The sequence below is a fragment of the Giraffa tippelskirchi genome, chromosome 5 (genome assembly GCF_054371585.1).
Source record: "Giraffa tippelskirchi isolate mGirTip1 chromosome 5, T2T-mGirTip1v1.2.pri, whole genome shotgun sequence".
Classification (NCBI taxonomy): domain Eukaryota; kingdom Metazoa; phylum Chordata; class Mammalia; order Artiodactyla; family Giraffidae; genus Giraffa; species Giraffa tippelskirchi.
The window spans coordinates 101,548,101-101,563,187 of record NC_137279.1 but is presented as its reverse complement, the minus strand read 5'-3'; the positions used below and the strand labels follow the sequence as shown (position 1 = coordinate 101,563,187).

Sequence of the window (15,087 nt, the reverse complement as noted above, 5' to 3'; positions counted from 1 at the left end):
ATCAGTTTTTCAGAGTTGGAGAAAAAGGAGGTATAGACTAGATATTCTGCCTTCAAGAACTATTTTTTTCAATATTTTGTTGTAATATGAATATCGTTCGATTTTCCTCCCTTGAAATCAAATATTTACCAACATGCTGATGCCAAACCAGTGTAAGACCCATAGGCTCTCACCCTACTTTACCCACTCAGGAGAAAACACACGAATACAGGAACTCCCAGGTTTAGTTATTTCACCTGGGACAACTCACTGTACATTACTAAACTTGAAGGATTGAAAAACTGAAACGCACAAACTTGTGAAACATAAATAGACAACACTACTAAAGAGATACTTGCTGCTGCATGAATAGATGAAAGAGTTACATAGAGTACTTTCTATTTTTCTCTGGATCTGAGGTCTCCTGCTGTCACCACTGACATTCACAGCCCACAGATTTTCAAATTACCTGGGAAATGAGAGCTCTTGTCCACTCACTTGCTTGTGATCGTTTTCATTGTCTAGTAGGAAATTCAGAGACAGCAGGTCATAAGAAGCAAATCAGATCTCACACATATCTACTCAGGAAACACATATACAACAGGGACCTTAATATTCTAATTGTAAGAACATAATTCTTTAGCAAAGATATTCTAGGACACTTAAGTCGTATGAGAATTAGACTGGACTGCTTCCAGACCCATCGAGGAAATTTGCTGATTGATCTGGTATCTCTCCCAACAGCCTTCGTTCTGAGTCTGTAGAAGCACTTAAAAATGTATTTTCCACAGAGATGCTAGAAAATGAGCTGAGTTATTTTCTAGAATTATTTCTATAGTGCTGCTTGGTCCCATCAGACTATGTGGTTGTTGATGGTTTAGAGGAATTTATACTTGAGACTAGAGTGATGGGTGAATTGTGAAAGCGTTAGCCGCTCAGTAGTGGCGGTCTCTTTGTGACCGCATGGACTATAGCCCACCAGGCTCCTCTCTGTCCATTGAATTCTCCACCCAAGAATACTAGAGTGGGTGCCATTCTCTTGTCCAGAGGATCTTCATGATACAGGGATTGAACCTGGGTCTCCTGCATTGCGGGCAGATTCTTTACCATCTGAGCCACCAGGGAAGCCCAGTGAAATCTATTAACCTTCAAATCAAAAAGAATCTTTGGTGCTACACAGAAACCATGACCATTTGAAGCTGCAGGAACTGCCAGAGCCCAGCCTTACTTCATGGAAACATCCAAGCAAGGCAATGGGACAGTTGTGTCTGTCTTGGTGTCAGATACCATCTTAGCTAAGACCTGCCAACATCGAGAAAAGGGAGACTGGGGCTGAGCGCAGTAAAACACATGATGGAAATCACCTCTCCTTATAAAGAGGCAAGTCTGTCATCACTTCTGGAGAGGCCACGAACATTGACAAAAATTTAACTCATTGCGGGGAACAACACACTGGCTCCAAACGAGTTCTGACAGACACCTCCTGTGGATTTCCAGCTGAGGTGGTTGAGAGTTGTCACAAGTGCTTTGTGTCAAATGCCTGATACTGGGGTCAGGGTGACAGAGACAAGCCCGGAGCCAAAAAATGAATGAGAGCTCCCTGACCCACCTGATGTCTGTACTTAAAACTCTACCACAGAGTCTCATCCAAATCACTGTCTACAGCGCTTCCAACAGGGATGACAAACCTCAGCACCGCAGAGGTGGGGAGTACGAAGCGTACAGAGTCTACCTGGGCATATAGGTGGAGTTCTATCACAAGAAAATACTCACTGGTTACATCCCGAGCATAAGACACATCCACGTCCTCAGGTGAGAAGATGGCATTGCTCCGATAAGGCCAGAAGGAGTCTGACAGGTCAGGAAGAACTGAGTAAGTCAGGTAGTGTTCATCTAGAGAGTCCTGTGGGACTCCATTCTCTATCATCTGTGGCAGCTGTCTGTTGAACCTGGTGGGGAGGGACGGCAAAAGACTAAGCCAAGACTTATCAGAAACTGTACAGTCCTATCTGGTTTTGATGGAATGTTTGAGTGGTGAAGCCAAGGGTCTGATCCATGACAGGGAGAAAACTCTGTTTTGTGTGTGAGACACAGCGTGGTTTTACAGGGGCAGAAGAGAGAAAAAGCAGTAGGTGCTCAGTGGTCTGACCAAATAACAGGCTGATGAACAGACAGATTTCTCTGTGATGGTACAGTCACGCCTCACATACAGGGACACGGAGTAGTGGCTTTCACACTTCCACTTACATGGCATTGACATTACTATGACACACATGCCAGCATGCTAACACCAAACATATAGCAGATATGCATCTCACTCTAGAAACCACACCTGATATAAAAATTGAGTGCAAAAAAATCACTCTGACTTAGTTCACCTGGGTCGACTGACTTGGGTTTGAAACTTGACCAGTAAATAAGAAATTGGAAACAATATAAGTACCACAGTGAAAGCAGAGAACATTATGAAAAAGAATAATAGTGGTGGGCAAAACTGACGACACAATATATTCAGCACTTTCTGTCTTTCCCCGCATCAGAGGTCTGCAGAGGTTATCACTGTACAGGAGCCCACAGATATTCAAAATTACCTCGGGGCCACAACCGCTGCTCCTTTCAGGTCATCGTGACCATTCTGGTTTTCTGCAAAGAAATTAACAGAAGAGTTATGTCAGGCAAATGCCTTTCCAAAACGCCCAATCCTGTGCCTATCTTCAGAATGTGGTAACAGGCTATTGAGACAGAAATAATCCAGGAGGCCCTAGAATGAGCCTCAGAAGAAGGCACTGGGTTTCCTTCTTGAGCCATTGGACAAATTTCCTTGATATGATATGTCATCGGCAGAGTATCCTGATCCCCAGTCTGTGCAAACAGCTAAATATATCCTTTTCCCCACAGTTCCTGGGGAACAACTTAATTATATCCTCAGCCTGCTATAATACTCAGGCTTTTTTCATCTGAAATGTTGTTTATTAATGGGATAAGTGATTTCACACTGAGATTAAATGGGAGTGGAATCCACACACCATCAAGTCAAATGAATCTCAAAGCTGCAAACAGAGGCCATTCATCAGGTTGGGAAGTTCCAGGGCCCTGTCTTCCCTCAGAGCTGCTGCTGCTGCTGCTAAGTCGCTTCAGTCGTGTCCGTCTGTGCGACCTCATAGACGGCAGACCACCAGGATCCCCCGTCGCTGGGATTCTCCAGGCAAGACACTGGAGGGGGTTGCCATTTCCTTCTCAATGCATGAAAGTGAAAAGTGAAAGTGAAGTCGCACAGTCGTGTCCCCATGGACTTCGCGACCCCATGGAGCCTACCAGGCTACTCCATCCATGGGATTTTCCAGGCAAGAGTACTGGAGTGGGTTCCCATTGCCTTTTCCGTTACCTCAGAGAAACATACCAAAAAATGACAGTGCGCATTACCTTCTGCTATCAGAAACTTCGAACAAGATAAGTCCAAGGAAAAGAGAGAGGCTATGGGTTGACAGACGTGAACGAAAGTCGTGACACCTCCAAAGAAATAAACAAGACTGCAAAAAGCCTTGGACAGGTGTAGGAACGCAGGGACATTACCCAGAAATGACAATTAAAGCATTTCCTGTGAGATAAGAGGTTCATTCAAAATTAGGAAGCCTTTGTACCTCCTGTGCCACAATTGCTAAGGTTCATGTGAGTCTGGCTGGACCACCTTGGGTAGAGTGGTTTACCCCAGGGACAACCATGACAGGGAACTTAGAAAAGTTCATTCATAGAATGTCTCATTTTAAATGCAACTATAGAGTCTGGTTCAAATCAGGCTTCAGTATGGAAGCATAGGGTCTATCAAACGGGATCATTCTCCCAGAGTAGACTAACAGATATATCGAAGACTACCTGGGAGACCAGTCGAAATTTCATCCTCTTCAGCATGAGAGCAACCACAGGCTCCATCCATGGCAGACTCCACATTCTCTTCATCAAATGCAAATTTTCCATCACTGGAAGGCTGGTTGCAGGCAGAACCTTCCTGGAGAGTGGAAGGTACTGAAACACATTCATCTTGGGATTGCTGGAACACCACCTTCTTTTCAACATCCAGCAAGTTCACGCTGTGTCAGGTGGAGAAGGGATGACAGAAAATTAAGAGGATTCGACCCCAAGCTATCTGGCTGGTTTTCATGACAGGCATTGAGTTTGCTCACAGAAAGCAAAAGAGCAGTCGCCTTAAGGAGGGAAGTAACTCCTCCTGATGTGGAGTGGAGTGTGGGTGCCATGGGGTAGGAGAGAGACAGCAGGTTCTCTGGGCACTGGGCACACAACCAGCGGTTGAAGGAGGAGATGGAATTTTCCCTACATGCTAACGTCACCACCCCCAGCACACACAGAAGGCAGGGACAGTGGTTCAGACTTTTCTGCACAGATTGTATTGATCTGGATATCCTGTGTCCAAGTGAACACAGCTTTTAAGAAGTTAAAGATGTGTTTGAGTTTGGACTCTATTCCATTCAATTTTAAAATATTTCTTGGCACAAATATAGCTTCAAGATCAGTTTTTCAGAGTTGGAGAAAAAGGAGGTATAGACTAGATATTCTGCCTTCAAGAACTATTTTTTTCAATATTTTGTTGTAATATGAATATCGTTCGATTTTCCTCCCTTGAAATCAAATATTTACCAACATGCTGATGCCAAACCAGTGTAAGACCCATAGGCTCTCACCCTACTTTACCCACTCAGGAGAAAACACACGAATACAGGAACTCCCAGGTTTAGTTATTTCACCTGGGACAACTCACTGTACATTACTAAACTTGAAGGATTGAAAAACTGAAACGCACAAACTTGTGAAACATAAATAGACAACACTACTAAAGAGATACTTGCTGCTGCATGAATAGATGAAAGAGTTACATAGAGTACTTTCTATTTTTCTCTGGATCTGAGGTCTCCTGCTGTCACCACTGACATTCACAGCCCACAGATTTTCAAATTACCTGGGAAATGAGAGCTCTTGTCCACTCACTTGCTTGTGATCGTTTTCATTGTCTAGTAGGAAATTCAGAGACAGCAGGTCATAAGAAGCAAATCAGATCTCACACATATCTACTCAGGAAACACATATACAACAGGGACCTTAATATTCTAATTGTAAGAACATAATTCTTTAGCAAAGATATTCTAGGACACTTAAGTCGTATGAGAATTAGACTGGACTGCTTCCAGACCCATCGAGGAAATTTGCTGATTGATCTGGTATCTCTCCCAACAGCCTTCGTTCTGAGTCTGTAGAAGCACTTAAAAATGTATTTTCCACAGAGATGCTAGAAAATGAGCTGAGTTATTTTCTAGAATTATTTCTATAGTGCTGCTTGGTCCCATCAGACTATGTGGTTGTTGATGGTTTAGAGGAATTTATACTTGAGACTAGAGTGATGGGTGAATTGTGAAAGCGTTAGCCGCTCAGTAGTGGCGGTCTCTTTGTGACCGCATGGACTATAGCCCACCAGGCTCCTCTCTGTCCATTGAATTCTCCACCCAAGAATACTAGAGTGGGTGCCATTCTCTTGTCCAGAGGATCTTCATGATACAGGGATTGAACCTGGGTCTCCTGCATTGCGGGCAGATTCTTTACCATCTGAGCCACCAGGGAAGCCCAGTGAAATCTATTAACCTTCAAATCAAAAAGAATCTTTGGTGCTACACAGAAACCATGACCATTTGAAGCTGGAGGAACTGCCAGAGCCCAGCCTTACTTCATGGAAACATCCAAGCAAGGCAATGGGACAGTTGTGTCTGTCTTGGTGTCAGATACCATCTTAGCTAAGACCTGCCAACATCGAGAAAAGGGAGACTGGGGCTGAGCGCAGTAAAACACATGATGGAAATCACCTCTCCTTATAAAGAGGCAAGTCTGTCATCACTTCTGGAGAGGCCACGAACATTGACAAAAATTTAACTCATTGCGGGGAACAACACACTGGCTCCAAACGAGTTCTGACAGACACCTCCTGTGGATTTCCAGCTGAGGTGGTTGAGAGTTGTCACAAGTGCTTTGTGTCAAATGCCTGATACTGGGGTCAGGGTGACAGAGACAAGCCCGGAGCCAAAAAATGAATGAGAGCTCCCTGACCCACCTGATGTCTGTACTTAAAACTCTACCACAGAGTCTCATCCAAATCACTGTCTACAGCGCTTCCAACAGGGATGACAAACCTCAGCACCGCAGAGGTGGGGAGTACGAAGCGTACAGAGTCTACCTGGGCATATAGGTGGAGTTCTATCACAAGAAAATACTCACTGGTTACATCCCGAGCATAAGACACATCCACGTCCTCAGGTGAGAAGATGGCATTGCTCCGATAAGGCCAGAAGGAGTCTGACAGGTCAGGAAGAACTGAGTAAGTCAGGTAGTGTTCATCTAGAGAGTCCTGTGGGACTCCATTCTCTATCATCTGTGGCAGCTGTCTGTTGAACCTGGTGGGGAGGGACGGCAAAAGACTAAGCCAAGACTTATCAGAAACTGTACAGTCCTATCTGGTTTTGATGGAATGTTTGAGTGGTGAAGCCAAGGGTCTGATCCATGACAGGGAGAAAACTCTGTTTTGTGTGTGAGACACAGCGTGGTTTTACAGGGGCAGAAGAGAGAAAAAGCAGTAGGTGCTCAGTGGTCTGACCAAATAACAGGCTGATGAACAGACAGATTTCTCTGTGATGGTACAGTCACGCCTCACATACAGGGACACGGAGTAGTGGCTTTCACACTTCCACTTACATGGCATTGACATTACTATGACACACATGCCAGCATGCTAACACCAAACATATAGCAGATATGCATCTCACTCTAGAAACCACACCTGATATAAAAATTGAGTGCAAAAAAATCACTCTGACTTAGTTCACCTGGGTCGACTGACTTGGGTTTGAAACTTGACCAGTAAATAAGAAATTGGAAACAATACAAGTACCACAGTGAAAGCAGAGAACATTATGAAAAAGAATAATAGTGGTGGGCAAAACTGACGACACAATATATTCAGCACTTTCTGTCTTTCCCCGCATCAGAGGTCTGCAGAGGTTATCACTGTACAGGAGCCCACAGATATTCAAAATTACCTCGGGGCCCCAACCGCTGCTCCTTTCAGGTCATCGTGACCATTCTGGTTTTCTGCAAAGAAATTAACAGAAGAGTTATGTCAGGCAAATGCCTTTCCAAAACGCCCAATCCTGTGCCTATCTTCAGAATGTGGTAACAGGCTATTGAGACAGAAATAATCCAGGAGGCCCTAGAATGAGCCTCAGAAGAAGGCACTGGGTTTCCTTCTTGAGCCATTGGACAAATTTCCTTGATATGATATGTCATCGGCAGAGTATCCTGATCCCCAGTCTGTGCAAACAGCTAAATATATCCTTTTCCCCACAGTTCCTGGGGAACAACTTAATTATATCCTCAGCCTGCTATAATACTCAGGCTTTTTTCATCTGAAATGTTGTTTATTAATGGGATAAGTGATTTCACACTGAGATTAAATGGGAGTGGAATCCACACACCATCAAGTCAAATGAATCTCAAAGCTGCAAACAGAGGCCATTCATCAGGTTGGGAAGTTCCAGGGCCCTGTCTTCCCTCAGAGCTGCTGCTGCTGCTGCTAAGTCGCTTCAGTCGTGTCCGTCTGTGCGACCTCATAGACGGCAGACCACCAGGATCCCCCGTCGCTGGGATTCTCCAGGCAAGACACTGGAGGGGGTTGCCATTTCCTTCTCAACGCATGAAAGTGAAAAGTGAAAGTGAAGTCGCACAGTCGTGTCCCCATGGACTTCGCGACCCCATGGAGCCTACCAGGCTACTCCATCCATGGGATTTTCCAGGCAAGAGTACTGGAGTGGGTTCCCATTGCCTTTTCCGTTACCTCAGAGAAACATACCAAAAACTGACAGTGCGCATTACCTTCTGCTATCAGAAACTTCGAACAAGATAAGTCCAAGGAAAAGAGAGAGGCTATGGGTTGACAGACGTGAACGAAAGTCGTGACACCTCCAAAGAAATAAACAAGACTGCAAAAAGCCTTGGACAGGTGTAGGAACGCAGGGACATTACCCAGAAATGACAATTAAAGCATTTCCTGTGAGATAAGAGGTTCATTCAAAATTAGGAAGCCTTTGTACCTCCTGTGCCACAATTGCTAAGGTTCATGTGAGTCTGGCTGGACCACCTTGGGTAGAGCGGTTTACCCCAGGGACAACCATGACAGGGAACTTAGAAAAGTTCATTCATAGAATGTCTCATTTTAAATGCAACTATAGAGTCTGGTTCAAATCAGGCTTCAGTATGGAAGCATAGGGTCTATCAAACGGGATCATTCTCCCAGAGTAGACTAACAGATATATCGAAGACTACCTGGGAGACCAGTCGAAATTTCATCCTCTTCAGCATGAGAGCAACCACAGGCTCCATCCATGGCAGACTCCACATTCTCTTCATCAAATGCAAATTTTCCATCACTGGAAGGCTGGTTGCAGGCAGAACCTTCCTGGAGAGTGGAAGGTACTGAAACACATTCATCTTGGGATTGCTGGAACACCACCTTCTTTTCAACATCCAGCAAGTTCACGCTGTGTCAGGTGGAGAAGGGATGACAGAAAATTAAGAGGATTCGACCCCAAGCTATCTGGCTGGTTTTCATGACAGGCATTGAGTTTGCTCACAGAAAGCAAAAGAGCAGTCCCCTTAAGGAGGGAAGTAACTCCTCCTGATGTGGAGTGGAGTGTGGGTGCCATGGGGTAGGAGAGAGACAGCAGGTTCTCTGGGCACTGGGCACACAACCAGCGGTTGAAGGAGGAGATGGAATTTTCCCTACATGCTAACGTCACCACCCCCAGCACACACAGAAGGCAGGGACAGTGGTTCAGACTTTTCTGCACAGATTGTATTGATCTGGATATCCTGTGTCCAAGTGAACACAGCTTTTAAGAAGTTAAAGATGTGTTTGAGTTTGGACTCTATTCCATTCAATTTTAAAATATTTCTTGGCACAAATATAGCTTCAAGATCAGTTTTTCAGAGTTGGAGAAAAAGGAGGTATAGACTAGATATTCTGCCTTCAAGAACTATTTTTTTCAATATTTTGTTGTAATATGAATATCGTTCGATTTTCCTCCCTTGAAATCAAATATTTACCAACATGCTGATGCCAAACCAGTGTAAGACCCATAGGCTCTCACCCTACTTTACCCACTCAGGAGAAAACACACGAATACAGGAACTCCCAGGTTTAGTTATTTCACCTGGGACAACTCACTGTACATTACTAAACTTGAAGGATTGAAAAACTGAAACGCACAAACTTGTGAAACATAAATAGACAACACTACTAAAGAGATACTTGCTGCTGCATGAATAGATGAAAGAGTTATATAGAGTACTTTCTATTTTTCTCTGGATCTGAGGTCTCCTGCTGTCACCACTGACATTCACAGCCCACAGATTTTCAAATTACCTGGGAAATGAGAGCTCTTGTCCACTCACTTGCTTGTGATCGTTTTCATTGTCTAGTAGGAAATTCAGAGACAGCAGGTCATAAGAAGCAAATCAGATCTCACACATATCTACTCAGGAAACACATATACAACAGGGACCTTAATATTCTAATTGTAAGAACATAATTCTTTAGCAAAGATATTCTAGGACACTTAAGTCGTATGAGAATTAGACTGGACTGCTTCCAGACCCATCGAGGAAATTTGCTGATTGATCTGGTATCTCTCCCAACAGCCTTCGTTCTGAGTCTGTAGAAGCACTTAAAAATGTATTTTCCACAGAGATGCTAGAAAATGAGCTGAGTTATTTTCTAGAATTATTTCTATAGTGCTGCTTGGTCCCATCAGACTATGTGGTTGTTGATGGTTTAGAGGAATTTATACTTGAGACTAGAGTGATGGGTGAATTGTGAAAGCGTTAGCCGCTCAGTAGTGGCGGTCTCTTTGTGACCGCATGGACTATAGCCCACCAGGCTCCTCTCTGTCCATTGAATTCTCCACCCAAGAATACTAGAGTGGGTGCCATTCTCTTGTCCAGAGGATCTTCATGATACAGGGATTGAACCTGGGTCTCCTGCATTGCGGGCAGATTCTTTACCATCTGAGCCACCAGGGAAGCCCAGTGAAATCTATTAACCTTCAAATCAAAAAGAATCTTTGGTGCTACACAGAAACCATGACCATTTGAAGCTGGAGGAACTGCCAGAGCCCAGCCTTACTTCATGGAAACATCCAAGCAAGGCAATGGGACAGTTGTGTCTGTCTTGGTGTCAGATACCATCTTAGCTAAGACCTGCCAACATCGAGAAAAGGGAGACTGGGGCTGAGCGCAGTAAAACACATGATGGAAATCACCTCTCCTTATAAAGAGGCAAGTCTGTCATCACTTCTGGAGAGGCCACGAACATTGACAAAAATTTAACTCATTGCGGGGAACAACACACTGGCTCCAAACGAGTTCTGACAGACACCTCCTGTGGATTTCCAGCTGAGGTGGTTGAGAGTTGTCACAAGTGCTTTGTGTCAAATGCCTGATACTGGGGTCAGGGTGACAGAGACAAGCCCGGAGCCAAAAAATGAATGAGAGCTCCCTGACCCACCTGATGTCTGTACTTAAAACTCTACCACAGAGTCTCATCCAAATCACTGTCTACAGCGCTTCCAACAGGGATGACAAACCTCAGCACCGCAGAGGTGGGGAGTACGAAGCGTACAGAGTCTACCTGGGCATATAGGTGGAGTTCTATCACAAGAAAATACTCACTGGTTACATCCCGAGCATAAGACACATCCACGTCCTCAGGTGAGAAGATGGCATTGCTCCGATAAGGCCAGAAGGAGTCTGACAGGTCAGGAAGAACTGAGTAAGTCAGGTAGTGTTCATCTAGAGAGTCCTGTGGGACTCCATTCTCTATCATCTGTGGCAGCTGTCTGTTGAACCTGGTGGGGAGGGACGGCAAAAGACTAAGCCAAGACTTATCAGAAACTGTACAGTCCTATCTGGTTTTGATGGAATGTTTGAGTGGTGAAGCCAAGGGTCTGATCCATGACAGGGAGAAAACTCTGTTTTGTGTGTGAGACACAGCGTGGTTTTACAGGGGCAGAAGAGAGAAAAAGCAGTAGGTGCTCAGTGGTCTGACCAAATAACAGGCTGATGAACAGACAGATTTCTCTGTGATGGTACAGTCACGCCTCACATACAGGGACACGGAGTAGTGGCTTTCACACTTCCACTTACATGGCATTGACATTACTATGACACACATGCCAGCATGCTAACACCAAACATATAGCAGATATGCATCTCACTCTAGAAACCACACCTGATATAAAAATTGAGTGCAAAAAAATCACTCTGACTTAGTTCACCTGGGTCGACTGACTTGGGTTTGAAACTTGACCAGTAAATAAGAAATTGGAAACAATACAAGTACCACAGTGAAAGCAGAGAACATTATGAAAAAGAATAATAGTGGTGGGCAAAACTGACGACACAATATATTCAGCACTTTCTGTCTTTCCCCGCATCAGAGGTCTGCAGAGGTTATCACTGTACAGGAGCCCACAGATATTCAAAATTACCTCGGGGCCCCAACCGCTGCTCCTTTCAGGTCATCGTGACCATTCTGGTTTTCTGCAAAGAAATTAACAGAAGAGTTATGTCAGGCAAATGCCTTTCCAAAACGCCCAATCCTGTGCCTATCTTCAGAATGTGGTAACAGGCTATTGAGACAGAAATAATCCAGGAGGCCCTAGAATGAGCCTCAGAAGAAGGCACTGGGTTTCCTTCTTGAGCCATTGGACAAATTTCCTTGATATGATATGTCATCGGCAGAGTATCCTGATCCCCAGTCTGTGCAAACAGCTAAATATATCCTTTTCCCCACAGTTCCTGGGGAACAACTTAATTATATCCTCAGCCTGCTATAATACTCAGGCTTTTTTCATCTGAAATGTTGTTTATTAATGGGATAAGTGATTTCACACTGAGATTAAATGGGAGTGGAATCCACACACCATCAAGTCAAATGAATCTCAAAGCTGCAAACAGAGGCCATTCATCAGGTTGGGAAGTTCCAGGGCCCTGTCTTCCCTCAGAGCTGCTGCTGCTGCTGCTAAGTCGCTTCAGTCGTGTCCGTCTGTGCGACCTCATAGACGGCAGACCACCAGGATCCCCCGTCGCTGGGATTCTCCAGGCAAGACACTGGAGGGGGTTGCCATTTCCTTCTCAACGCATGAAAGTGAAAAGTGAAAGTGAAGTCGCACAGTCGTGTCCCCATGGACTTCGCGACCCCATGGAGCCTACCAGGCTACTCCATCCATGGGATTTTCCAGGCAAGAGTACTGGAGTGGGTTCCCATTGCCTTTTCCGTTACCTCAGAGAAACATACCAAAAACTGACAGTGCGCATTACCTTCTGCTATCAGAAACTTCGAACAAGATAAGTCCAAGGAAAAGAGAGAGGCTATGGGTTGACAGACGTGAACGAAAGTCGTGACACCTCCAAAGAAATAAACAAGACTGCAAAAAGCCTTGGACAGGTGTAGGAACGCAGGGACATTACCCAGAAATGACAATTAAAGCATTTCCTGTGAGATAAGAGGTTCATTCAAAATTAGGAAGCCTTTGTACCTCCTGTGCCACAATTGCTAAGGTTCATGTGAGTCTGGCTGGACCACCTTGGGTAGAGCGGTTTACCCCAGGGACAACCATGACAGGGAACTTAGAAAAGTTCATTCATAGAATGTCTCATTTTAAATGCAACTATAGAGTCTGGTTCAAATCAGGCTTCAGTATGGAAGCATAGGGTCTATCAAACGGGATCATTCTCCCAGAGTAGACTAACAGATATATCGAAGACTACCTGGGAGACCAGTCGAAATTTCATCCTCTTCAGCATGAGAGCAACCACAGGCTCCATCCATGGCAGACTCCACATTCTCTTCATCAAATGCAAATTTTCCATCACTGGAAGGCTGGTTGCAGGCAGAACCTTCCTGGAGAGTGGAAGGTACTGAAACACATTCATCTTGGGATTGCTGGAACACCACCTTCTTTTCAACATCCAGCAAGTTCACGCTGTGTCAGGTGGAGAAGGGATGACAGAAAATTAAGAGGATTCGACCCCAAGCTATCTGGCTGGTTTTCATGACAGGCATTGAGTTTGCTCACAGAAAGCAAAAGAGCAGTCCCCTTAAGGAGGGAAGTAACTCCTCCTGATGTGGAGTGGAGTGTGGGTGCCATGGGGTAGGAGAGAGACAGCAGGTTCTCTGGGCACTGGGCACACAACCAGCGGTTGAAGGAGGAGATGGAATTTTCCCTACATGCTAACGTCACCACCCCCAGCACACACAGAAGGCAGGGACAGTGGTTCAGACTTTTCTGCACAGATTGTATTGATCTGGATATCCTGTGTCCAAGTGAACACAGCTTTTAAGAAGTTAAAGATGTGTTTGAGTTTGGACTCTATTCCATTCAATTTTAAAATATTTCTTGGCACAAATATAGCTTCAAGATCAGTTTTTCAGAGTTGGAGAAAAAGGAGGTATAGACTAGATATTCTGCCTTCAAGAACTATTTTTTTCAATATTTTGTTGTAATATGAATATCGTTCGATTTTCCTCCCTTGAAATCAAATATTTACCAACATGCTGATGCCAAACCAGTGTAAGACCCATAGGCTCTCACCCTACTTTACCCACTCAGGAGAAAACACACGAATACAGGAACTCCCAGGTTTAGTTATTTCACCTGGGACAACTCACTGTACATTACTAAACTTGAAGGATTGAAAAACTGAAACGCACAAACTTGTGAAACATAAATAGACAACACTACTAAAGAGATACTTGCTGCTGCATGAATAGATGAAAGAGTTATATAGAGTACTTTCTATTTTTCTCTGGATCTGAGGTCTCCTGCTGTCACCACTGACATTCACAGCCCACAGATTTTCAAATTACCTGGGAAATGAGAGCTCTTGTCCACTCACTTGCTTGTGATCGTTTTCATTGTCTAGTAGGAAATTCAGAGACAGCAGGTCATAAGAAGCAAATCAGATCTCACACATATCTACTCAGGAAACACATATACAACAGGGACCTTAATATTCTAATTGTAAGAACATAATTCTTTAGCAAAGATATTCTAGGACACTTAAGTCGTATGAGAATTAGACTGGACTGCTTCCAGACCCATCGAGGAAATTTGCTGATTGATCTGGTATCTCTCCCAACAGCCTTCGTTCTGAGTCTGTAGAAGCACTTAAAAATGTATTTTCCACAGAGATGCTAGAAAATGAGCTGAGTTATTTTCTAGAATTATTTCTATAGTGCTGCTTGGTCCCATCAGACTATGTGGTTGTTGATGGTTTAGAGGAATTTATACTTGAGACTAGAGTGATGGGTGAATTGTGAAAGCGTTAGCCGCTCAGTAGTGGCGGTCTCTTTGTGACCGCATGGACTATAGCCCACCAGGCTCCTCTCTGTCCATTGAATTCTCCACCCAAGAATACTAGAGTGGGTGCCATTCTCTTGTCCAGAGGATCTTCATGATACAGGGATTGAACCTGGGTCTCCTGCATTGCGGGCAGATTCTTTACCATCTGAGCCACCAGGGAAGCCCAGTGAAATCTATTAACCTTCAAATCAAAAAGAATCTTTGGTGCTACACAGAAACCATGACCATTTGAAGCTGGAGGAACTGCCAGAGCCCAGCCTTACTTCATGGAAACATCCAAGCAAGGCAATGGGACAGTTGTGTCTGTCTTGGTGTCAGATACCATCTTAGCTAAGACCTGCCAACATCGAGAAAAGGGAGACTGGGGCTGAGCGCAGTAAAACACATGATGGAAATCACCTCTCCTTATAAAGAGGCAAGTCTGTCATCACTTCTGGAGAGGCCACGAACATTGACAAAAATTTAACTCATTGCGGGGAACAACACACTGGCTCCAAACGAGTTCTGACAGACACCTCCTGTGGATTTCCAGCTGAGGTGGTTGAGAGTTGTCACAAGTGCTTTGTGTCAAATGCCTGATACTGGGGTCAGGGTGACAGAGACAAGCCCGGAGCCAAAAAATGAATGAGAGCTC

General features: G+C 44.5%; 1 protein-coding gene and 1 long non-coding RNA gene across 2 annotated transcripts in view; one reads left to right on the top strand and one right to left on the bottom strand.

Moving 5' to 3' along the window:
- LOC145504747 (NBPF family member NBPF20-like) overlaps window positions 1–15,087 on the bottom strand; it is a 532,650-nt gene that overhangs the window by 47,304 nt on the left and 470,259 nt on the right. Inside the window, exons 142-154 of the mRNA XM_081486053.1 lie at window positions 13,958–14,009; window positions 12,859–13,073; window positions 11,577–11,628; window positions 10,759–10,934; window positions 9,455–9,506; window positions 8,356–8,570; window positions 7,074–7,125; window positions 6,256–6,431; window positions 4,952–5,003; window positions 3,853–4,067; window positions 2,571–2,622; window positions 1,753–1,928; window positions 449–500 (exon numbers count right to left, since the gene is read on the bottom strand). Of these exons, the coding sequence (XP_081342179.1) occupies window positions 449–500; window positions 1,753–1,928; window positions 2,571–2,622; window positions 3,853–4,067; window positions 4,952–5,003; window positions 6,256–6,431; window positions 7,074–7,125; window positions 8,356–8,570; window positions 9,455–9,506; window positions 10,759–10,934; window positions 11,577–11,628; window positions 12,859–13,073; window positions 13,958–14,009 (1,537 nt within the window). The remainder of the gene's footprint in view (window positions 1–448; window positions 501–1,752; window positions 1,929–2,570; window positions 2,623–3,852; window positions 4,068–4,951; window positions 5,004–6,255; window positions 6,432–7,073; window positions 7,126–8,355; window positions 8,571–9,454; window positions 9,507–10,758; window positions 10,935–11,576; window positions 11,629–12,858; window positions 13,074–13,957; window positions 14,010–15,087) is intronic.
- LOC145504770 (uncharacterized) overlaps window positions 1–15,087 on the top strand; it is a 119,092-nt gene that overhangs the window by 34,473 nt on the left and 69,532 nt on the right. The window lies entirely within an intron of this gene.